Source organism: Populus nigra, chromosome 19 (genome assembly GCF_951802175.1).
Source record: "Populus nigra chromosome 19, ddPopNigr1.1, whole genome shotgun sequence".
Taxonomy (NCBI): Eukaryota; Viridiplantae; Streptophyta; class Magnoliopsida; order Malpighiales; family Salicaceae; genus Populus; species Populus nigra.
In genome coordinates this window covers 8,838,942-8,863,650 of record NC_084870.1, presented here as the reverse complement: position 1 = coordinate 8,863,650, position 24,709 = coordinate 8,838,942, and the positions used below count along the sequence as shown (strand labels likewise).

Genomic DNA, 24,709 nt, shown 5'->3' with positions numbered 1-24,709 from the left:
AGCACTTACTTTTTTAGAACTTGAGCTCCTTGAATTCGTTATTATTATTGTAGAACACCGAAAACCAGAGAACCAACGGGAAAAACTCCATCTTTTTTTTTTAATCAAAAATCATAATGATGGTGGGATTTAATTTTAGCCAGGGCCAGTTGTTTTAAAAGGAAGTGTGGAATTTAATTTAATATTTTAGTTTCCTTAATTTAACAAAAACCTAAAAGACTTGGTGAGAGCACTGTTCACTTACCAACAATATACGGCCGGTGGAACAGTGGTTTGTATTGCTAATTTACTGGAATTTCCCGGACGATGTTTAAATCGTAAATTGCTCGACATGTTTGGTTGCTGAGTGTTGTTGTTCCATCACCAGGTCAAGATATCATATTCCCGTTTGCTGATTCCAGGCGAGTTTAGATTCTCCCTTCTCATTGGTATAGGTTTCATCCCCTGTGGATTGAAGTATTTGGGCCGGCCCATAAGCAATTCGGATGTGTGTGTGTTTCATGGTATCTTTGCCAATAAATACCACACATTTGAAGGCAAAATTCAGTCCATGCAGGAAAGCAAAATATTTTGCAAAAGGAAGGGCACGGAAACTCCAATCTACTAAAATTAAAAGGAAAGGAAAAGAAAAAAAAACATTCTATGACTCATCATTTTGTCTTGAGATAAGAGTAATATACTTTAAATCAAAACTAGCCAATCAAAATAAGATTACTCTTCTTATTTTTTTAATTATATATTTCAGATTAAAATTTTATTTTTTTACATATCAATTTTTGAATTTGAGAAAGATAAGAAAGATACTTGAAAACGATAAAAGAAAGAAAACCTTTTTGATTGGCCACACTCCACCATGAAAAATATCTTTTTTGGTATTAATGAGTTTATTTTCTTAAAAGAAATTCAATAGTGGTGGTCTTTATCTATAAACATACCAAAAAATTGACTGGGATTAGTTTATTTTTTCTATGGGGTTGATTTCATGTTTTTAGAGGGTTTTAGGGGTTGAAAATAGATTTATTAAAGTTTTTAAAGATTTTTTAAGGTACTTTCAAGTGATAACAAGTTACAAAATAGGTTTTTTTAATCCAAAAATTAGTTTCAAAACTACATGTTGTCTATATTTTTTTTAATAAAAAAAGTCAGGTGACATGCAAAAAAAAAAAAAGATAAAAAATAATTAATCTAGGAATGCAAGTCTGGGTCTCAAGTCCAAGCATACCTGGACTTTTGAATTGTTAGTCCACCCTGGAGTCTTTAGTTTTTTTTTATTTGTTTTATTTTTTAATTATAACTAATATTCTTCCTATTAATTTTTTTTAATTATTAATCATTCTATTAAATAAAATTGAAATGATCGCATCTAATTTTATGGACACTGAATTAAAATGTATTTGGGTGACTATAAATAAATACCCTCACATTCAGTTTTATGGATAGTAAATAAAATGAACTGGGTTTCCACCAGCTACGTTCTCTCTTTATAGCGAGTACAACAGCTGTAACGTCGCTATATAATTCCAAATAAGTTTCACGGGCAAACCTCAAGCTGAAGTAAGTTTCAGTGATCAACACTGTCCGAGGTTGGCAACTTGACATGCATCTAATGATGTTCTTTAAAAGAGGAAGTGTGGAATTTAATTTTAATATTTCATGGTCATGTGTCTTTGGCTGTTGGTGGTTTATAAGCTATATATTTTATTTTAGAAAAGAAAATGAAAATGGTTTTGGACTGATGTTTCTCTTCAGGGTGTGTGGCCTATATTTCAGGGAAGCTTGTTTGCTTGTGCTTTGAAATGATGAAGATACTAGCAGGATGCTGTGTATTGGTGCTCATAAGCATTTTCCTGCCTTCAGGTCTCTCTCTCTCTCTATCAAACACACACACAGAGACACACACGACTGCTAAGGGAATGAATGTCATTCAAAAAAAGTAAATTAAATAGAAATCACGGGGAACAGTAAAACATTAAGAGGGTTTATGCCTGTGTATTTGGTTACTACTGTAAGTTATGGTTTTCAAAGGATTCTCACCTTTACATTTGTCGTTTACCGATGCAGTGTGCAGGATTCATGCTCTCTCCTATGATTATTCTGCTACAACAGAGGTACGGAGAAACACTTTTCACCACCCAGACTTCCCTCCAAATTATCACCGAGAAAAATGTTTCAACTATTTTTCTTAACTTTTCCGAGCAGTGCTTGATAGAGCCCCAGAGAGCTCAGTATGAAGGAGGGATAATAGCTAATCCAGATTTTAATCATGGCGTACAAGGGTGGACTGTGTTTGGACAAGGAGCAATAAAAGAAGGAATATCAAAGAATGGAAACAGATATATTGTTGCACACAGCAGAAGCCAGCCACTTGACGGCATTTCCCAGAAGGTTCAGTTAGAGAAAGGAAAGCTCTACAGCTTCTCTGGTATGTCCTTTCCAATTTTATTAAAGTAGAAAATTTTCTCTAAGTTGCATTTTCCTCCAGAGGGGAAAAGCTAATCGCTAAAGATATCACGGGCGAGTCAAAGGAAACTAGCATAAGAAGGATATACTTGTTTTCAATCTTTTTTCTTTCCTTAGTTATTTTCCAGAAATGTTTCATTGAACTTCATTGAAATTTCAGCTTGGGTGCAAATCAATGGAGGACGTGGAAATGTAGCTGTTGTATTCAAAATGTCTCGGGGTGAACTTGTTCGTGGTGGTAAAGTTTTGGCTAGGAATGGATGCTGGTCTTTGCTGAAAGGCGGTGTGTTTGCAAATACTTCAAGTCGTGTTGAGATTCTATTTGAGGTAAATACCATGAAAGTATCATGAAGTCCAGTTTCCTAATAGTAGAGAAGCATTTGAATAGGATTCAATTATCTTTCAAATAGAATATTTAGATTTATGTTTTTTTTTCTCTCCTTCATTGTAGAGCAAAAATACAGAGGCAGAAATATGGGTAGACAATGTCTCATTACAATCTTTCACCATGGAACAATGGAGATCCCACCAAGATGAAAGCACTGACAAGGTAATCAATATGATTGCATAACGTGAAACATGTTTGTGTCTGTGTGTAGCATTGCCTTAACAATCTTACATATTTTAAATTGATGAGCTCGCATATATCTTGAGAGAAAAGAAGAACAAAACACATGCATCTTACCGAAGAGAAAACAAATCCATGTTGTATCTGATAAATCTCATCATCATATGCAAATTCCATGTTGATTCTGAACCTGCAGGAAAGGAAAGGAAAGGTGAGATTCGAGGTAAGGAATGCCACCGGAACTGCAATAGAAGGTGCAAGGTTCTCAATAAAACAAACCAAGTCAGACTTTCCATTTGGATGCTGTATGAATTATCACATTATCAACAGCACAGATTACCAAAACTGGTTTACTTTGAGATTCAAGTATACCACTTTCACCAATGAAATGAAATGGTACACTACTGAAAAAATACAAGGTCAAGAAAACTATACTGTTGCAGATGCCATGGTAAGATTTGCCCAACAAAATGGCATTTCTATCAGAGGCCACAACATTTTCTGGGACAATCCTGTGTACCAACCACATTGGGTTAAGAATCTAACTTTAGAAGAATTACAAAAAGCTGCAGCCCAAAGAATAAAATCAGTGGTTTCGAGATACGCAGGAGAACTAATTGCGTGGGATGTAATGAATGAAAATCTCCACTTCAGCTTCTTTGAGGATAAACTAGGCAAAAACGCTTCTGCAGAGTACTATGCAAGAGCATACCAACTCGATCCAGACACCACAATGTTCCTGAACGAATACAATACAATTGAATATAGCAGTGATGAAAAAGCAAATCCATTCAACTACAAGACGAAACTTGATGAAATTCTGTCATATCCTGGAAACCAAGGAATATCAGCAGGCATTGGTTTGCAGGGCCATTTTGGTTCTGGCCAGCCTAACCTTGCTTACATGAGATCATGCTTGGACATTCTAGGATCAACAGGATTGCCTATATGGCTTACAGAAGTGGACGTCGGCAAAGACCCGAATCAGGTATTGTAATTTTTTCAAGCAAACAACAAAACAATTCCCTATACAGTGTTCTATTATTTTTAGTTACTAATGAATCAGTTGCCAACTGATGAAAGATACAACTAATGCTAGATGCTAATATTTCATTTGGACAGGCAGAGTACTTGGAGCAGGTACTAAGGGAAGGCTATTCTCATCCTGCTGTTAAAGGGATTATAATGTTCGTTGGTCCAGCAAACGCTGGGTTCAACAGTACAGTCCTAGCAGACGAGGCCTTCAAAAATACTCCAGCTGGGGATGTTGTGGATGAGTTGATAGATGAGTGGAAATTTCAGACAACAGAAATAAAAGCAGATGGTAAAGGGTCCATTGAAATTCCGCTGTTTCATGGAGATTACAACATAACTGTCAAGGACCCAGTTAGCAGTTCCTTAACTGCTTTCAGTTATAAGATGACAAGAGATGTCACAAGAGACACTGTCCATCTTCGTATCAATGCCTGAATAATATGATCATCCTACTTCAATCATAATGTATTCCTAATATGTTTCTCCTGTGTAATCTTAAGACCTTTGTTAAATCTTAATGATATTGCCTGATAATTCTCGTGCAAAAAGGCTTAACTTTTTTGAGTCTCAGATTATTACAGAAGAACAAACGAAATTATAGATGGCATCAACAGAAGCAAGAAAGTAAAGGGTCTTGATAAAACTAATCAAGTAGGAGCTAATTTTGCAAAAGCTTCAATCTTTCAAGTCCATTCATGTGATTCAAAGCCTTTTTTTATTGCTTGAATAGAAGCACAGTGGACGATAAGGACCGTGGATCTTTCTGCTTTCAACTTCAAAGTGGTAGCAAAGAAATCCATCACTCGCCTGAATTCCTCCTCTGAGCATGATAATACATAAGGGAATTGCTCTTCATCATCTCAATTTCCTCCTTCCAAGTTGCTTCACTCGTTTCTAACATCACTTTAAAAGCATGTAAAAACAAAGTAGGAGGCTTTGGTTCAAGGCAGGGCCGATTTTTGTTAAGATAAATCACAGCATAAGCCATCTTATTATCATTTTTTTCTACCCTATAAAGAGGCACTCCCTCTTTTATCAATAAATAAATCAATATTTGGTCGCAATGTTACTCTCAAAATCAAACAAACATGAAGAACACTCAAAATATAGACGCAACAAGTTTCTCATCACGATCTTAGGTTGGTATGATAAGCAGAGGAAGAAAGTGGCGCCTGAACGACTCGCAGAGCCATTTGCGAGGAGAAACTCGAATTTGAAGGTAAGCCCAGACGAGGACTGGAAGTGTGTGTGATGGTGAAGAAGACGAGCCTGTGAATAATTTGGAGCTAGTGGACATCAGGGCCGAGGGTTTGGGCCTGGGGCCTGGGTGGCCTTAACAATGTAAACGTCACGTCATGTATAAGAGTATGAGCGACGCGTCTATTGTGAAACGACAAGTAGTCTCGTGAAGGGAGCATCAAAATTAACGTGCTCTATGGAGAACTAGAGTTAGTTAGTTAGTTAGGTTTTTTTTTTTTCAAATATGAGGATTTTTCTTAGATCAATTGTGTATGAGAACAAATTAAGATTATATTTATAAGGTTCTTACAAATTGATTTGATTATTTTTTTACTCATAACTAAAAAAACTCATAAGTATATTAATAAATTAAATTATTTTAACTCAGTTTTCATAAGTTATTTATGAAAAATAAACTTAAATTATGACTCACAGTAAAAAAAATGTTTTTTTTCTTTTTTATAAATCATTTCAAACAGATTCCAAATCTAATTTTTAGATGATACAAAGAACATATAGTTTATGTTGATTTAGTAGTACATATAACAAAATTTATTCTTCTGGGTATTCATTTTTAAATCCAAACTAAAAAATTACGGAGAACTTAGAATTAATACAAAAAAACAAGAGAAAAAAGAATGTTAATTAATCATTACATGAACAATAATTTGCTTCGTCTCATAATTCCCAATAATTAATCATATTTGATGCAATTTTTTTCATAAATGATAGTTTTCTCTCTCTTTTTGGTACGTTTTTTACATAGCTTTATTTATCAAGATATTGAAAGTGCTCAACCAAGATGAATATAAATATGGTAGAATTACATGATGGTATACAGTGAATAACTAATATTATCTTGACATTTATTTCAAGAAAATAAAAAAATAAAAAAAATTCATGAGAGGCAAGAAAATATTTTATTTATAATGTCTATTTTGTTCTTGTAACCTTCTGTTTTTTAAGTGAATCTAAAAATATAATTAATCGGGTGAAACTAGTTGTTTTCTAAATATCATAAAATTTCTCATAAATTAATCTCCGTTTTATGCACTAATAAAAAATATATATTCATTACGTACGTACTCATGAATAAAATTAGAATAATATAAACAATACAGGTTAGTCAACGGTCGTTGCACTGGAGACACTACTTTGTAGTGCATAATTCAAAATAAATTCAGTAAGGAACGGAGGAAATCAGTCGTCATGAGAGCGGAAGATAAAGATTTCCCATATTTTACGGTGCATGCCATGGAAATGAAAGTCAATTTCACATTTAAGGAACAATTTCTGTAGTTTATTGTTATTTTTTAAAATAATTGTTTTTATATAGTTGATCAAAATAATTTGAAAATATTAAAATAATTAAATTAAATAAAAATAAATAAATAATTTTTTTAAAAATATATTTAAAAAGACAGAAACTTTGGAGACTACGATATCCAGGAGCATCCGCCCTTTCCGGTTTTTTAAATCTCTAGCTCCTTTAATTAATTTTTTAGCTTTTGTCCTTTAGTACCACGCTCGCAACTTTCTTTCCAATAACCAAGATAAGTTTCACGAGCCAGCCTGGGAAGTTTCAGTGATTCAACATTGTCCCAGAACCCAGGTTTGCGAATACTTGTCTTGTTTCCCTCTCTCTTTCTTTGAGAATGGACTTGGCAGCGGTTCTTTAGCATATTGTTCTTGCGGTGCTTTTTACAGCCATTCATTGTCTGTTTTTATTTTAGCAAATATCTGGGCATCTTGGTGTCGTACATTTAGTTGCATTTTTTAAAAAGTTCTCCAGAAATAGAAAAACAAATGATTTGGACTGACATCTCTTCCCACTGTGTAGCATATGCTTCAGTGATAGCTTTTTGGCTCGTGCCTCTGGGAAAATGAAGATACTAGCAGAAGCTTCGATCTTGGTGTTTTTATGCATTTTTCTGGGTTCAGGTCTCTCAGATCTCTCACTCACTCAGGCTTATATCTCTATATTTGTTTACCAGTATTGAAGTTGCTTTTGGTATGAAATATTAAGTTCATTAATTCTTACCACCATATTCTTCACTGATTGATGCAGAGCATAGGATATGTCATGCTTTCTCTTCTAACTACAATGCTAGAACGAAGGTAACGGGGACTATCTTTTCACTATCTAGGCTTCTGTGCATATTATTCAACAACAACAAAAAAAAAGGGGCCAAGGCTTGCAATGGTAATTTAAACTAATATTTTTGTAATGTCAACCAGTGTTTGATAGAGCCCAAGACAGCTCAAGATGGAGGAGGGATAATAGCTAATCCAGATTTTACTCATGGCATGGAGGGGTGGGCTGTATATGGACAAGGGGCAATGAAAGAAGAAATGTCAAGGAATGGAAACAGATTCATTGTTGCGTATAACAGAACGCAATCACTAGATAGTATCTCCCAAAAGGTCCAATTGGGGGGAGGTCTCATCTACAGCTTCTCTGGTATGTTTTCCAAGTTTTCCCATCTGTCTCAGGTTTAAGATTTTTGGGTTTTTCTTTTTTAATTTTATTTTTGTTACATTTTCCTACGAAAGGAAAAACTAAGAACTAAGGTTATCGCCAGCAACCAATACAAAAAATTAGAGACAACAAACACGAGAAGGTTACTAATTATCTATTTCAGAATTTTTAAAACAAAAGTTTGATTGAAATTTCAGCATGGATTCAAATCAACAAAGGAAGTGAAAGGGTAGCTGTTGTTTTCAAAATTCCTCATACTGAACTTGTAATTGGTGGTAGAGTTCTGGCAAGGAATGGATGCTGGTCTTTGTTAAAAGGTGGTATATTTGCAAATTTTACTAGCCATGCTGATATTCTATTTGAGGTATAGTGCATGAATTTAGTTTCCTGGCAGTGCAAGGGCATCGAGATCTAAGTCATTGCTTTTTTCAAATTGAATTCAATGATATGCTTATTTTTCCCCCATTGTAGAGCAATAATACAGCAACTGAAATATGGGTGGACAGTGTATCCTTACAACCATTCACCTTGGAGCAATGGAGAGCCCAACAAGACAAGAAGATTGATAAGGTATTTTAAATCTAATTTTGTTTATGGCATAGCCTCAACAATCTTGAAAAACCATACGCAAAACCGTACAAGCGAAAATCTATAGCCACCAAGATGAAACAAATCATATGACTTTCCATGGAGAAAACATATCCATGTTATTTCAATAAAATCTACATCGTGATCAAATCCAGAGTTAAATTTGAACCTGCAGGAACGCAAGAGCAAGGTGAGATTCAAGGTAACTTATGGCAACGGAACTGCAATGGACAGTGCGACTGTTTCCATTAAGCAAACCAGGTCAGAGTTTCCATTTGGATGTGGCATGAACTTCCATATTATTGACAGCACAGATTACCAGAACTGGTTTGCCTCAAGATTCAAGTATACTACTTTCACCAATCAAATGAAGTGGTACAGCAATGAGCCGAAACAAGGACAAGAAAACTATACTGTTGCAGATACCATGGTAAAATTTGCCCAGCAAAATGGCATTTCTATAAGAGGTCACAACATTTTATGGGACGATCCAAAGTACCAGCCAGAGTGGGTTAAGAATCTTACTTCAGATGAATTAAGGAAAGCTGCAGCAAAAAGAGTGGATTCAGTGGTTTCAAGATACGCAGGGCAACTAATTGCCTGGGATGTAATGAATGAAAATCTGCATTTCAGCTTCTTTGAGGATAAACTTGGCAAGAATGCTTCTTCCAGGTACTTCAAACGAGCTTACGAGCTCGATCCCAAAACAACAATGTTCCTGAACGAGTTCAATACCATTGAATATAGCAATGATGAAGGTGTGGATCCAATCAGCTACATGAAGAAACTAAGCGCGATTTTGTCATATCCTGGAAACCAAGGAATTTTGGCTGGCATTGGTTTGGAAGGTCATTTCGGTGTTGGCCAGCCAAACCTTGCTTACATGAGATCTGTTTTGGACATTCTAAGTTCAACAGGATTGCCTATATGGCTTACTGAAGTGGATGTCGTGAAAGAACCAAATCAGGTATTATAATTGCTTTTCAAACGAATATAAAAAATAATCCCAAATACATCCTATCAAGGTTGGTTACTGATTCCAGGTTTCCAACTAGTCTAAAAAACGCAACGGAAATTAGATGCTACTAACTGTTTTTGGTGGGCAGGCAGAGTACCTGGAGCAGATACTAAGGGAAGGTTATTGTCATCATGCTGTTGAAGGGATTATAATGTTTGCTGGACCAGCAACCGCCGGTTTCAATGCTACAACCTTAGTAGACAAGGACTTCAAAAATACCCCATCAGGGGATGTTGTGGACAAACTGATTGATGAGTGGAGAACTAAACCTACAGAAACTAAAGCCGACGGTGAAGGATACTTTGAAATGTCCCTGTTTCATGGGGATTATAACATCACTATCAAAAACCCTGTGACTAATTGCTCAACTACTTTGAGTTCCAGGGTGACAAAAGGCACTACCTCTATTCATATCATCGCATGAATTCTCTCCCTAACACAGCCTATATATAGCCCTTTTGTAGTTTTAAGACAAATATTAACATTCGTCATTGAGCTTCTGAATTAGGTAAACTGTTCTGTTTATTTGTGACAATTCTGTAACTGGCTCCGGAATGTGGATACCTAGCTACCACCTTTACCTTAAACTTCATAGAGCTATTCCTGTTTTTGTCTGTGGATTTTTTCATTGATCATCTACGCCCAAGAACTTTGCTCAACAAAAAACCCATAAAGTAGAAATTCTTGACATTAATATTAACCCAAAAAAAAACTAAAATAAACCAGTTTCCTTTTGCGTGCACTGCTCATCCCTGACATTTCACTATTCGGAGCAATATTTATTGGGCTAATTTCCTTTCATGTGAGCACTGTTTATCCTCTCATATTTCACAAATTATAGCACCATTCATTGAGTAAATTTCCTTTCTAGGTCGCGCAAACTTTACATTTGTTATGATTTGATCATCAAACGTTTTTCTTTCAATTTTGTTTTTAAAAGTTATGTTGTTGTTGTCCTATATGTTTTTATTATCTTTGGATTGCATGTTAACACTTGCCTTAGCTGTTGAAGAATGTTCCAGAATTAAATAAGAAGTCTTAGAATTGTTTCGAATTGGCATCAACTTTTTTCATTCAATTTTATCCTTTTTAATTCTCTTTGGATTGCATGTTAAGACGTGCCTGAGATATCAACGATTGTTCTAGAATTAAGTGATAGGTCAATTTTGCATAATAAATTTTTAGTTGTCGTAGAAAATAAAATTAAAATAAAAAGGATTGAAATTAAAATTTACAAAAATTAACAGCCTGTTCACGTGTATATTGTACAAGATGTGTTAAAATAAAATTAAAAGAAGGATCAAAATTAAAATTTACAAAAATTTACAGCCTTTTCACATGTATATTATACAAGATGTGTGTTAAACTACACTTTAGCCCCGCAGTTTCTTATTTTTTATGTTTGGTCCCTACTTTTTTTTATTTTTCATTTTAATCCCCAACTTTTTTTTTCTTGCGTTTCAAAACTTGTATCTTGAGAGAGGAAAATTTTAAAAAAAAAAATAGAGGTGGAAAATTAAGAATAAAAAAACAAGGGTGCTTTAGTTTTAAATGTGGGCGAGAGGAACAAGTCCATTCTTCCGGCCTATGCACGCCTCACCCCTCCATTTTTTGATTTAATTATTTTCTTTCTTTTCATATTTTATAATTAGATTTTTAAAAAAATATTTTTAAATGATATTTAAATAATTAACCAATTAAATCATTGTTTTCAAATAATATTAGCGCCTTTTATGTTAACATAAAAAATTTCTTTTCGAATAGTAATATATGTATTACAAAACTGTATTCTCTTCTCAACTTTTACAAGCCATTTAAAGAAGGCTTTGAATAACTTAAACCGAGTTTAAATCTTAAATATCCAAGCTTAAATGTCTAATCATTCTCATTTTTGAAATATTGAGGGACTAAAAAGTTTTCATTTAAAAAGTGAAAGGACTAGAGTGAACTTATTGCCCCATTCTTGAAACTGCCACCTGGTTTTTCTTGTTTTACACTTTAGTCCTGTTTGTTTCAATTCTGTCCATCCCTGACATTTTTTGATAAATTGTTCATGAACTTGGACATAAAATGATGCAATTGAAGAGAAATAAAGTTTGATGACTAAATTGAGAAAAAATATAAATTGTTACCTTGAAATTAAACCCTGATTTCTATAATTAACCAATTAAAAGGTACGTATAAAAATACAATCAAAAAATATGGAAACAAATGACAATCTTCAATTATTCAAAATCTATTGATGTGGTACTTCATTTTCTTTCTAAGTAGTGATTGTATTGTTTGGATTTCAATTCAAAGTATATATCTTGATTTGTTTTCTCAACACAGCAAATTTATGTCTTTACTCCATATTTGGAAGTTGCAGGAGAGATGCACCTGGGCTTGTAGCCCAGCGGCAGAGACAAGGTTTATTTGTCTTTGTCACCTGGGTTCGAGTCTTAGTGTGCATGTCTGTTACCTCCGCGGTGTCTTACATGTCTACTGAGCTTGCAGGGTGTTCAGTGGGTCTGGGGATTAGTTGTGGTGAGCGTAAGCTGGTCTAGACACTCCGGGTTACCCCAAAAAAAAAAAGTTGCAGGAGAGAGTTTAATTTGTTCTTAAATGTCTAAGCACTATCTGTATATTTCTTGCCTGTCTTGCTTGATACCATGCTCTGATTCATGGATGCCCTTTTCTAGTTTGTTTGGAGAACTCTATATATATTCAGTCTACCACACCCCTTTAGATTATGTAAAAATAAGAAAACAATTTTGTAAAAATAAATCCCATTTAGATTCTATACTACAAAATTAAAACAATTGAATTTTAGCTTATTTCCCTATTTTAAAATTCTAGAATTATGATGTGGGCCTCGAGCATATAATGTTAATTGATTTGAAGGAAGAGTGGACAAAAGGGCAGAATTGAAAACATTAACGCAAAGGGTGAAATTGAAGGATGCAATTGTTCAAGGGCAAAACTAATAACTGTCCTATACGTGAAGGGTATTTTTGTAGTTAACCTATTTTTTTCCTACAACTAGCAAGTTGCTTTTTAACTGATGCAGGGCTTTTGACTCGTGCTGCTTTCTTCTCTGACTATTCTGCGACAACAGAGGCAAGATTAAAATTCTCATTTCACAAACTACAAAAAAATCTATGTAAATGTTGCTTTTCTTAACAGAAACTAGTCGCTGGAACAACAATCTGCGCCCTTTCAGAAATTGCAACTTATCTTCAGCCTTTTAGTGGTGTATTATGTACAATACTAAGACAGAAAAAATGTTACTAGTATTTCTTAATTATATGGGCAAGGGTTGGCATCAGTTTCGTTTCAGAATTTCAAATCTAAGTTATAAATGTAGTAATTCTTACTGAAGTTTCTCTATAAAGGCCTGAAGAGCAGGAAGACAGCTGCAAGTCCACAGGGAACAATTGAATTGCAATTTTCCTTAGGCATATGATTGTTTTTTTTAACTACTAGGAATGTTTCACAATCTATGATGTATACAGAATCGAGACCCTTCGACTGAAAAGTTTGTCCTACAGTGCCTGGCGAGCCCCGAGAAATCTAATTATGAAGGAAGCATTCTAGTTAATCCGGAATTTAGGCGTGACATCAAAGGGTGGACCGTGTTTGGAAATGGAGCAATGAGAGAAGGGGTGTCAAGGGACGGAAATATGTTCATTGTGGCATGCAATAGATCGAAGCCCTCGGACAGCATCTCGCAAAAGGTTCAACTCCAGCAAACAAAGCTGTATAGTTTTTCTGGTACATCTCTTTCCTCAACCTGTCAAGTTTTACAGAATTTCTGTACATATTACATGTCACCATTGTTTCAGTCCTGAGAAATTTGACTGGAATGAACTTTTCAGCTTGGGTCCAAATCAGTGAAGGAAGTGAGACTGTAGATGTAATTTTTAAAACCACTCATGGCGAATGGATACGCGGTAGAGGTGGCATGGTTGTAGCTAAGCATGGATGTTGGTCTTTGCTAAAAGGTGGCATGGTTGCACATCTTTCCGGCCCAGTTGAGATTTTCTTTGTGGTAATGTGCTTATTACATCTTATCTATGTCAATTTCTCAGTAAATATCATCGAAGTTTGCTCCGATTTGGTGTGAGATTCTTAAGCAGAGGCATGCAGGAGTTTTAGAGGTGCCATCTAACTGAATCCTTTTGGAACTACAGTACCAAACGAATGCAATTCTTTCATCAATATAATGCAACAATACAAGAGTGGAGGTATGGATAGACAATGTCTCGTTCCAGCCGTTTACAACGCAGCAATGGAGATCTCACCAGGACAAAAGCATCGAGGAGGTAAATGAAACGAAGAATTGACTACTTTTGAGACTTGCATTTTATTTAACTGCCTTTATCTAACATAAAAGATCTGAGATCAGTTTCCCTTTGTCTAAATGGAATACTGTAGTTTGTTTCTCAGAAGTCACGTTAATATTAATTAATCAATCATTTCTATACTGTCTACAAATCTATAATGGCATGCAGTAAACTGCATCCATAATATTCCAGTTCAAATTTGGACTCCGCAGGTGCGCAAAAGCAAGGTGAGGTTTCAGGTAACTTATGCCAATGGAACTGCGTTGGGTGGTGCTGCAGTCTCTATCAAGCAAACCAAGTCAGGCTTCCCATTTGGATGCGGTATGAATCATTATATCCTCATAAGCAACGCTTACTCAGTGGTTTGCTTCAAGATTCAAGTTCACTACATTCACCAATGAAATGAAGTGGTACAGCACCGAGAAGGAACAAGGTCATGAAAACTATACAATCGCAGATGCCATGCGAAGCTTTGCCGAAAAGAATGGCATTGCTGTAAGAGGTCACAACATCTTATGGGATAGCCCCAAGATGCAGCCTCAATGGGTCAAAAATCTTTCTCCCAGTGAACTAAGAATATCAGCGACAAAAAGAACGGATTCAGTCGTTTGAAGATACTCGGGGAAACTGATTGCGTGGGATGTTATGAATGAGAACATGAATTTCAGTTTCTACGAGGACAAGCTTGGAAAAAATGCTTCTTCTGAATATTACTTGAGAGCCTACCAACTTGATCCAAAGACAAAAATGTTCTTGAATGAATTTAATACCATTGAATACAGTAAAGAGATCATACGTGCAAGTCCAGTAAACCATGTAAAGAAAATTAAAGAGATTCTGTCGTATCCTGGAATCAAAGGTATCTTGTTAGGAATAGGAATACAAGGCCATTTTAGTTCTGGATATCCAAACCTTGTTTACATGAGATCTGCATTGGACATTCTAGGATCAACAGGATTGCCTATATGGCTTACAGAAGTCGATGTCCAAAAAGGCCCTAATCAGGTATGGCGTAGTTTTTCAAGTAAATATCTGAACTTCATTAATTATCCATTCTGCATGAAAATTACAATTCCAAATATACTGATAGATAGACTATCTATAAAGTTTCTTCCTTGGATCCTATGCTTTGATTGGACCAGCCATTTTTAACTGTAAAGATTATTACATTCGTTCATTGACAGGCGCAATACTTTGAGAGCATACTAAGGGAAGGTTATTCTTATACTGCTGTTAAAGGTATTATCATTTTTTGCTGGTCCAGAGGTAGCTGGTTTCAGTGCTATAACCCTGGCAGATAAAGATTTAAGAATACTCCATCAGGGAATGTTGTTGATAAGCTGATCGCAGAGTGGAAAACTAGGACTCTGAAAGTCATAGCAGATAGTAAAGGATTTGCAGAAGCTTCACTATTTCAAGGTGATTGCAATCTGATTGTCAAACACCCAGTGACCAATTTGTTGACTAGATTACGCTTTAAGGTAAAAGAAGACAAATCGCAAGAAACTACAGTACTTCATGTCACTGATTGAGTCATCCTCCATCCATGATACTGAATTTTGTACTGCAAGAAATTGTACTCCTTAAATGAGAAACTAAAGTACTTCATGTCACTGATTGAGTACTTCATGACCAATATGTTTACTAGATTACGCTTCAAGGTAAAAGAAGACAAATTGCAAGAAACTACAGCACTTCATGTCACTGATTGAGTCATCCTCCATCTATGATACTGAATTTTGTGCTGCAATAAATTGTGTTTCTTAAATGAGAAAAGTACTTCTGCTTATGTAATATCATCATTTAGTGGCATAAAAAGCAGTCTAACTACCACAATCATGAAGGGTAGGCCCTACCTTTGATCATTTCTTTTTTTTCCTTTTCCTTTGAAGCCCATTTAGTTTCTCAGGGAGCAAGATCCTGAAAGTGTGAATTGAAGTAAAATTTCAATTGTGCTCATGCATTTTAAAATTGGTAGTTTACCACTGAGTGACTATTATTTCTCCAGTTAGCATGGCTGGACCTGGACAGTATGTTGCGCCCCACACACACCATTTAACCATTAGTTGCAAGAAATCTGGCCAGGAGACATTTGATAGTTTTGGATGGTATGTGGTCTGCACATAAGCAAGAAAATAGTACGACATTTTATCAGTCTTGCCTCTTTAAGAACACAAATCCTGCTATACACCAGCACAATTGCTCCGATGAACGAAATCTGATGACCACAACTGCTACTCTTACCTTCACCGTTAGAGGTGCAATTTTTATTTTTATTTTCTAGGACTCAAACAGAAGCTTACCATGTTGAGTTAGATCTAGCTAGTATTGAATACTGACAAGATCCAAGCGACAGTTTGTATCTGACAATGAGCCCACGTTAGAGAAGAGAAAAACCATTGGCTGATGATCTGTATGCATACGGTAAGTATATATATACTGTTCAAATGCAAGTGGGTGGTCAGCCTTAATAGAAAAGAATAATTGTTGAGCTTCACAAGAGCTTTTTGTGGAAAGCACCGTAGTGAAATCCTAATCTGACATCATTATGCAGATACTAATCGCCACTTACCATGCTTTACACCAACAAACAGACATAACTTATTGGTTTAATTAAGCTGGAAAAGAGCATATAATATAAAGAATGTGTCTGATTATGGCTAGCACGTAACCGTTATTCGTTGGTCCTGTTCGTATTAATTAGCTTTTTAGTCCATTTGGATGACTAATCAAAACACTTAAAAAATATATATAATCAATTTCCAATTGCATAAGCTTGCATATTGTTCAAGAATCATTGAATCTACCATTTGAAACAAAAAGTCTGCATAAGAAATGCAGCTGGAGTAGGTTATTTACCACAGCTACATATTCACATATATTATGATGTTGATGCTGACTCGCCATCAAATCATTGGGATTGCTAAACCAATATTTCATCTTGATGAATGGTTTTGGTCTTACTTCGATTTTTTAAAAGGATATTATTCTTAGTATTTCCTTGAAAGCACACATGCAGGCCATATCAGTTTTCGCAAGCAATCAGCATTCTGGATGCACCACCCAAGAAGAAGAATTCACCTTTCCCTCTCCTTATCTTCTTTGGAATCTCAAAGTCGTAAAACATGAGGATTCCACTTGGATTATCTTATGGGTTAAGATGTGGCGAGTCGATGAAGCGAAGGGACATTGAAGAAGAAGAAAAAGATGATTTCTCAAAGATTCTGCACGGGCCCAAAAAGCCATTGAACAATTTCTATAGAAAAAGTCAAATTAAATATAGCTATCATGGAACCTTTACCGAAAAACCAGGTATAATGCCTAAAATAAGCTGAAATAGCTGAGGCAAATTGCTTTTGATTAGTGGAATATATGTTAAAATAGAGGTGGACAGTGCAGCAAGGAATCTTGTAAGAGGGCAAAGAGAAACAATAAACATTCAATATAACGTAGTCAATAATCCTTTAACATCCAAAGTTTTCGCTTTCACTGATCTTTGAAAATGTTCATGCTGTAGAAATAGCGGCCTTTTTTCCCTTTACTTAGATAACTTTTTAACCTTGATGGTTATATTTACACGGTTGAATTTAGGATGGCTGCGTTGATAAAGCGCGCGCACAGCTAGTCTTGGGGATTGTTATAACTAGAGGTGTGTCACAACTAAGAGGAGAATAAACTCTCATATTCAGAATCTATCAAGGGATCTTATCCAGAGAGAAGTCCCCAACTTTCCTTTACAACATCATTCTTGGCTTTGGTTTACTGCATAAAGAAACTAGGTATCGAGGATCTTCATAAAGTGAGGTACTTCCTCAACCTCTTTCACTTCTTGGTTTATTTGACCAACTGCTCTGTGGATTATGTTCTCTGTGTCCATTCTCTTCTTTTCGGCTTATGAAATCCTGCAAGACTCAATAAAAACATCGATGCCATGTATTTATGATCAAACTAGTTTACTTATTGTCCTCTGTTTTAGTTTGCCGTAGAACTATGTTAGGTTTCTGCCTCTGATCCATCTGTGATTGCAGTTGACAAGACAATTTTAGTTGAAGCCATGGTTCTGCGGCTTGATCATATCGGATTCTTGGATAGAAGCAATAACAATTATTCCTGGAAGTCCCTCCTTTTATTTTTCATCTTTACTGTTCCATGGTGTTCTGGCTCGTGACAATTTTTTGCAATTTGGTTTCATAGGTTGTACTAAATACAAGTTTTAAGCAAGATCGGTATGGACCATGGTGCAATCAGGACAAATTCAATATTCAGGAGCACCTCAGACACTTTCATGGACTTGAATTTCACAGACGAACTCTTGGTTCAAAGATATTGGTGGGAGAGCGCTGGTGGAGTCAACTTTTTGGATCCTGAACCTTCCATCTCTAATGACCTGTGTGACCCTTCACAATATGTGCCTTTTATGGGGTCTGGTCATCTGAGTATAAACTCACACCATCGGACCTGCCAAGAAGAAACAGACATCTCACTTGAAAACCCACCTGTAGTTTATCCTGAAACCGAGGAACAAGATGTTGAGACCATCACATCTCCAGTACACTCTGAAAGTTCTCAACTTGAAAGCGGTGAATTCGTCCTGGAATTCTGTGAATCATGGGAGTGTCCGAAACAAGAACCTGAGGAAGAAGAGACTCTCCGAGAGACAACCGACTCGGATAACAATGATTTAGACCAGTACCAAGAGCGGGAATTTTCAGATTTTGGGCAGCTTCAACAAAACCCTGAGCACTGTACTGTTGAAAGTGCCAGAGATTCTTTTGTTCCTTGGAGTCACTTACTAGGCAGCAGAAAAACAGGCAAGAAGAGACAGACCAAGACAGAGAAGACAATAAGCTTGCAAGTTCTTCGAAAATACTTTGCCGGGAGCCTTAAAGATGCTGCTAAAAGTATTGGTGGTACGAAAATATGCCATTACAATTGGATCTCATTTTCTTTTCTGTTTTTTTTTTTTTTTGTGATTTAAGGCTAATTTCTGGAGGAGGCACTTTTGCCTGGCAGACCAATAAGTGCTTGTCCAGTTGTTTCGCTCTAGCCTAGTGCATAAACAAGTGCTTACACGGTTAGTTTCAATTGCAGTTTGCCCCACCACTCTGAAAAGGATGTGCAGGCAATATGGTATCAGCCGTTGGCCTTCTCGAAAAATCAAGAAGGTTAACCACTCCTTGAAAAAACTCCAACATGTAGTTGACTCTGTCATGGGAGCTCAAGGACTCATTGAAATTGATTCCTTTTATACTGCCTTCCCAGAATTGAGCTCCTCTGGATATTTTGGGCATAATCCTTTTTCATCATTCCAGATAACTGACTACCCTAAGGAATCAAACCCAAAACCTATAAATCACTTGTTCAGCACTAAAGGCCCTGGTTCAAAATCCCAGTCCTCGTCGGGTAGTCAGAATTCTGGTTTGTTCATCTGTCACGGCAAAAGGCAGCTTACCAGCACCATCAATGGCTTGAGCACTGGACATGCTTTGGCTGTAGAAGACCCTGTCGAGGTGCTGAAGAGCACACGCAGTAAGTCACAATTACCCTCCTTGAATAAGGAGGAACTTGATAGAGCCAAAAGCAATGAAACATCATGCCAGCATCAAAATCTGGAGACTCAAGCGTCCCTACCAATTAGTAATGGCCAGTGTTTACGAGATGGAGGGGCCTTCAGAATTAAAGCCACTTTTGGAGATGAAAATATCCGTTTCAGCTTGCAACCAAATTGGGGTTTCAGGGACTTGCAACGAGAGATTGCAAAGCGTTTTGAAGTAGATGATTTCAGCAGGATTGGTCTCAAGTATTTGGACAATGATCATGAGTCAATTCTTTTGACTTGTGATGCTGATCTTGAGGAGTGTAAAGATTTGCTTGGCTTCTCTCAGAGTCGCACAATCAAAATAACCCTCTATCTGGTTTCCAAACCAAACCTAGGAAGTTCATTCAGCAGCAGCAGAGACTTGTTCTAATGCATGGCCGGTTTCTGATTCACCTTTCGTTTGCGTGGACAAAAATTAGACTTCTGTAATGGTGAGAGATTTTGCTAGGAATCCTTTTATTTTCATGTTAGCATGATTAACAGTCATTAATCTCTTATGCAGATCAATGACTATAAGAGAGTTATTAAGGAAGATAATAAGAAACATGCAGCCATCATTTGACCAGAATCACTACATATTCTATTATGTAATTACATCTGTAGCATTGAATTTTCATTAGTGAAATTGATTATAGACTTGAGCGCGTCAAAAGCGAAAAAAGAAGAAGTTTTGCAAATGCTATGATGACCGCCATGTTCGATCATGGCCTTTGCACCAACTTCATACCTCCGTGAGCACTGACATACTGACATTGTTTCTCAGTTCAGTCACTGTTACTTTCTACTTTATTTTTGTACATATATTATCTCAAAATATGTAATTTATATTATTTTTTAATTAAAAACTTTAAGATATAATTTATATTATTTTATAATATACGTTTTAAAATAAAAATTTTAATATATGATTTATATTATATTTAATATATTTTCTTAAATAAAAGCTTTTTAAAATTAAAACTTGTACAAGATTATATTAGCTTGTTTTAATCTGCAATCTATCATTTTGGAAGAAGATTGGCTTCCTCATTTGAATCTTTGAAGAGATCAGGCTGTCATCAGTGGATTTTATTAACTATATATCAAGCATAAAAAGCATTCCAATTGTAAGAAAGCAAACTCCCCCAATGATATTAAAGCCATTGACATAAAAATTCAATAAAAAAATGTCTAGGATGGAATTGAAGAAATATAAATAAATTAAAAAAAATAATTAAAAAAAGCACTTAAAAAAATAATGATCAAATTTGATATAACAAAATCAAACAACTAGGGATGAAATTGAAAATAGAATCCAATTAGAAACTATTAATGTAAATAAAACAATTGCAATTAAAAAAAGAAGGATTGAATAAAAAAAAATTGAAAGGTTTGTATAATTTTTTGTATGGCTAACACGTAATCCGAGAAGGAAAAGAAAGAAAGAAAAAGTCAATTGATGCTAAACTATATCTCACTATTATACACACGTCATCCAAGGAGAAAGAAGATATTGAGATGCATCAAATGATGTGACAGAAGCTTGATTTTAATCACTATCATCAGCCGCACGCGACACAAAAAAAATATTGAGCACGTGTCAACAACCTTTTTTTATGGGCACAAAATAGAAAATGTTTTTGTGACTAAACAACAATAACAAAAAAAATAACCTTAAAAAATTACAATCAAGTCCTTAAGCTAAGGTTAAAAAAGTTGAATGGCAAGGTAATGGAGCAATTCAATTATTCATAAAATTATAAAAATAAAAAAATACCTCTGAGACTAAATAACAATAATAAAAAAAATAAAAATAATAATTAAGCCCCTAAAACAAAGACTAACAAATTTGCATAGTAAAAATATTTGTGTGATTCAAATGTTTATGATAAAATTAAAATTACCATGTAACTATTGGATTAAAGATTTTAATTGTTTACTTTTTAAAAACAATATGGTAATTGCACTGTTATTAAAAAATAAAAAGATAATACTACCCCATACAAATTAAAAATAACAAATTAGTTAGGTGTAAAAATCATCCTCCCTCTCAAGTTTAAAAAATTAAAGAATAAATGGTAAGAAAATAATTTTACTGTAACCCTTTACACATTTTACTATAAATAGACTACACTAAAAATACTCATACGTTTTAATATTTTACTTAATATTGTGCGGATATGTGAACTTCATTGTGCATGTAGAAAAACCAAACAGAACGTGTCCATACCATTTTTTTAACATAAAAAAAAAAATATCCTGTTATTGTTAGTGTGTTATAAAGAAGTTAAAAAAAACTCATAACTCGAATATTAACTGAGATAAATAAATTGTCTTTGTTTAATTATATGAAAAAATATAAAAATATTAAATGATTTGAATCTTTTTTAAAAAACAAAGTCATCATAATAACTTGCACAAAAAAAAACTTGTTAAAAGAAAAAAAATTATCAAACTCAATTTTTAGACAACCAAATGCTAAACAATAAAATTAAAAAAGATAAGAAAAAAATTGCTCATGTTGATCCAAGATAACATGCTAAACTTGTGATTGTGAGGTCAAGACAACTCTATAAAAAACAAATTGAAAAAATTGCAACACCTAATCCTAACAATCCGAGCGTAGGATAGAATTTTTTTTATATAAAAAAGGACTAAAGAAAGCACCAAAAAACTTGGACAAGTTCACCAAAACCTATAAGTTAGATCATGCAAATGGGATAATCTAATAAAAAACAAAAAGAAAGAATATAAAGCTCAATTTTCAAACTAATCAAGTGTTAAAGGATAAAAATAATAAAATAATAAAATTTGACAAAAAATAAACATGATTCAATCTTTGTCAACCTATTAAACTTGCAACCTAAATCATGTTACTAAGTCAACCCTACATAAAAAAATTGAATCTCGGTTTATAACAAACCTAACACCGAACAATGAAATAAATAAATAATGTAAAAGAATTATCTAAAAAATTGACAAGTATCAACCTGAGTTAACCTTTCAAAATTATAATCTATATCACGAGGTTAGGATCACCCCACATGAAAAAATCACGAAGATAAAAAAATTAATATTAAAAGAAAAAATTAAAGAAAAATTAATTTTAAAAGACTTATAGCAAAAACATAACAATCAAAAGAATAAAAACTAAAATTAATATAAAAACAAAATGACAAGATATCTTTAAATTTTAATTGGGCCACCATGAATCCCGAATAGAAAAGAAAAGAGAGGGGAGGAAAAAATATCGTCATGGTCTAACCATCGATCATTGAGCGAGCACCACCCTAATGGATAAATCTCAGGGCAACACTGCAGATGACACAGAAAACAACTATTCTTTGCAGGCGTAGCAGGTTGCACGCCACGAACCTCCTTTGCATGTTGGCGCATGTGGCACATACACCAACATAATTGACTTGTTTATCAATCCTTGGTCGCTGTATTTTGTAGTTTTAATTTTGATCCTTTAAAATCTAATTATCTTACATTAATGTAATTTCATTTTATTTTGTCAGACTAAGCCCAAGTGCCAAAGTATTCTCAAGAGTTTACGATAACCCTGTAAGCAAGCAAAACAAGCTAAAAAGTCACATCACAAATAAAGTCGATACGGATTGATCAAATTAAAGAAAAAGAAGTTGATTGTCTAAGAAAAAAAAACCTAACCTCACTATCATTAGCAAGAAAATCTAATTATCAAATTCAATCTCCAAATCTTTAATTTTTTAAAATTAATAAAATTAAATTATATTTTACAAAATTAAATATCAATGAGTGATGAAATATTTCTTTGACAGCACAAGATCCTCGTGCATTGATATAAAAACCAAATCACCGAGAGTAATTTTAAATAAATGAAATGTTAAAGGATAAAAAAAAATCAGGGATCAGATTGAAACAAAACCATGTAACTTAAAAAAAAAAAAAAAGGGATCACTGTTCTAATCAACAGTGACCCCCTTCATAGTGTTTGTTTTTGTTAATTACCAATTGGCTGTTGAGTAATTAATTTTGTTTACTAGCTTTAACGTTTATCAAGTAATTATGTTTTAATCCAATCGATGACAGAACGGTTCCTCTAAGATTTGGCACAAATATAATTTAACAAATAAAATAAAATAAAATAAATATCATCTATCATGTTGAGAATGACCTGTTCAATCTTTGATTTAACCGGGACAATCTCCTAGCCAATTCAAAATGAAATATGATCTATCATGTTGAGTTTAATAGCTTAAATAAATATTTAATTTTTTTTTAAAAAAACTCAATTTTTAAATTTGCTAGGAAAAAAATGACGTAGAACAAATAAATGTCAGGCCAATCACTTGCCACCACGTATTGGTCGATCCGCTAATCGGACAACCTGGAAATTGTAACTACCAACCAAGAACTTGGTCGGTGATGATAGCCCATGGTTCCGCTACTCCAAGAAGTCGTGGTTTTACGAGATCCTCCTTTCGACCGTACTTGATAATGCGATGATTGTTTTTTTTATTTTTTTAAAGTATTTTTATTATTAAAATTTTGTTTTTAATATTATTATATAAAAACAATAAAAAATTAAATCTATTTTAATAAATAAATAAATTACTATCCATCTCTCGTGTGTGGACGTACTTCCGCAACGGTACCCTAGTACCTGCTGCTACCACTATAGTTTTTCTTTTTCTTATTCCCTTCTCAATGGGTCGGATTTAAATTAAATTATAGTAGATCCAGATCATATTTGTTTAATAGGTAAACTAGGATTGGGTTTTGTAAATTCATATCGGATTTTTTAATGGTTGATTCAGAGCCATGTGTTGATCATGTTAAAAACCAGGCTAAAAAATTTTACGTACGTCCTGGAAATATTTTATGTATCACTTTTTAAAAATTAAAAAATACAACTCCATTGAAAATAAAAAAAATTAATTATCCCAGTATGAATTTACCTTCAAAGTAAAAATTAATGTAAACAAGGCAAGAAATATGACAGGGCATAAGACTATTTACTGACAGATTGACTGGATTGCACCATGTAAAAAAAAAAAGACATGGGCATGTAACATTATTTAGTACTTGGAGTGAACGAGTGCTGAATCCAAATTTAGTGTCATATTTATATCTTCTCTTGCCAAAAAACTAGCATAAAATTATATCCGGAAACTCAGTCAAACACATTAAACCCTTGGATTTTGATTGTATTTTTTAACATTCAGAATTCATCATACTCAAATATTATATTATATTTTTTAAATTAATGTTAGTATTGATTTGAGATCAAATTATTATCAAACCACGTCATGGTAAATTTATATTAATCTATTTAATAAATTTATTTAACTGGATTTTTAACTCGTGCTAAACTACGAGTGATATAATTTATTTTAAGTAAAAAAAAATCCACATATTGCAACAAAAAAAATTA

The 24,709-nt window shown here is 34.2% G+C and overlaps 3 protein-coding genes and 1 pseudogene across 6 annotated transcripts; all 4 read left to right on the top strand.

Moving 5' to 3' along the window:
* The first annotated feature begins 1,671 nt into the window (after positions 1-1,671).
* LOC133679695 (endo-1,4-beta-xylanase 5-like) lies at positions 1,672-4,611 on the top strand. The gene is made up of 7 exons (XM_062102367.1): positions 1,672-1,857; positions 2,062-2,108; positions 2,200-2,422; positions 2,621-2,787; positions 2,912-3,010; positions 3,225-4,016; positions 4,151-4,611. Exons 1-7 carry the CDS (start codon positions 1,797-1,799, stop codon positions 4,496-4,498), a joined length of 1,737 nt encoding a protein of 578 aa, XP_061958351.1. The 5' UTR covers positions 1,672-1,796; the 3' UTR covers positions 4,499-4,611.
* Positions 4,612-6,795: 2,184 nt separating this feature from the next.
* LOC133679220 (endo-1,4-beta-xylanase 5-like) lies at positions 6,796-9,997 on the top strand. 3 transcript variants are annotated; one of them, XM_062101748.1, is made up of 8 exons: positions 6,796-6,914; positions 7,143-7,243; positions 7,371-7,420; positions 7,541-7,763; positions 7,979-8,145; positions 8,253-8,351; positions 8,545-9,336; positions 9,476-9,997. In XM_062101748.1, exons 2-8 carry the CDS (start codon positions 7,186-7,188, stop codon positions 9,809-9,811), a joined length of 1,725 nt encoding a protein of 574 aa, XP_061957732.1. In that variant the 5' UTR covers positions 6,796-6,914; positions 7,143-7,185; the 3' UTR covers positions 9,812-9,997. The 3 variants fall into 3 exon arrangements, with proteins under 3 accessions (XP_061957732.1, XP_061957733.1, XP_061957734.1); XM_062101749.1 differs by lacking the exon at positions 6,796-6,914 and adding an exon at positions 6,921-7,054; XM_062101750.1 differs by lacking the exon at positions 6,796-6,914 and adding an exon at positions 6,978-6,996.
* A 3,007-nt stretch (positions 9,998-13,004) lies between these two features.
* On the top strand, positions 13,005-15,244 carry LOC133679476 (endo-1,4-beta-xylanase 5-like; annotated as a pseudogene).
* A 1,965-nt stretch (positions 15,245-17,209) lies between these two features.
* Positions 17,210-19,947, top strand: LOC133679544 (protein NLP2-like). 2 transcript variants are annotated; one of them, XM_062102163.1, is made up of 3 exons: positions 17,210-17,516; positions 17,907-18,622; positions 18,804-19,947. In XM_062102163.1, the coding sequence occupies exons 2-3, from the start codon at positions 17,941-17,943 to the stop codon at positions 19,679-19,681; spliced, it is 1,560 nt and encodes a 519-aa protein (XP_061958147.1). In that variant the 5' UTR covers positions 17,210-17,516; positions 17,907-17,940; the 3' UTR covers positions 19,682-19,947. The 2 variants fall into 2 exon arrangements, with proteins under 2 accessions (XP_061958147.1, XP_061958146.1); XM_062102162.1 differs by having other exon boundaries at positions 17,741-18,622.
* The last annotated feature ends 4,762 nt before the right edge of the window (positions 19,948-24,709 follow it).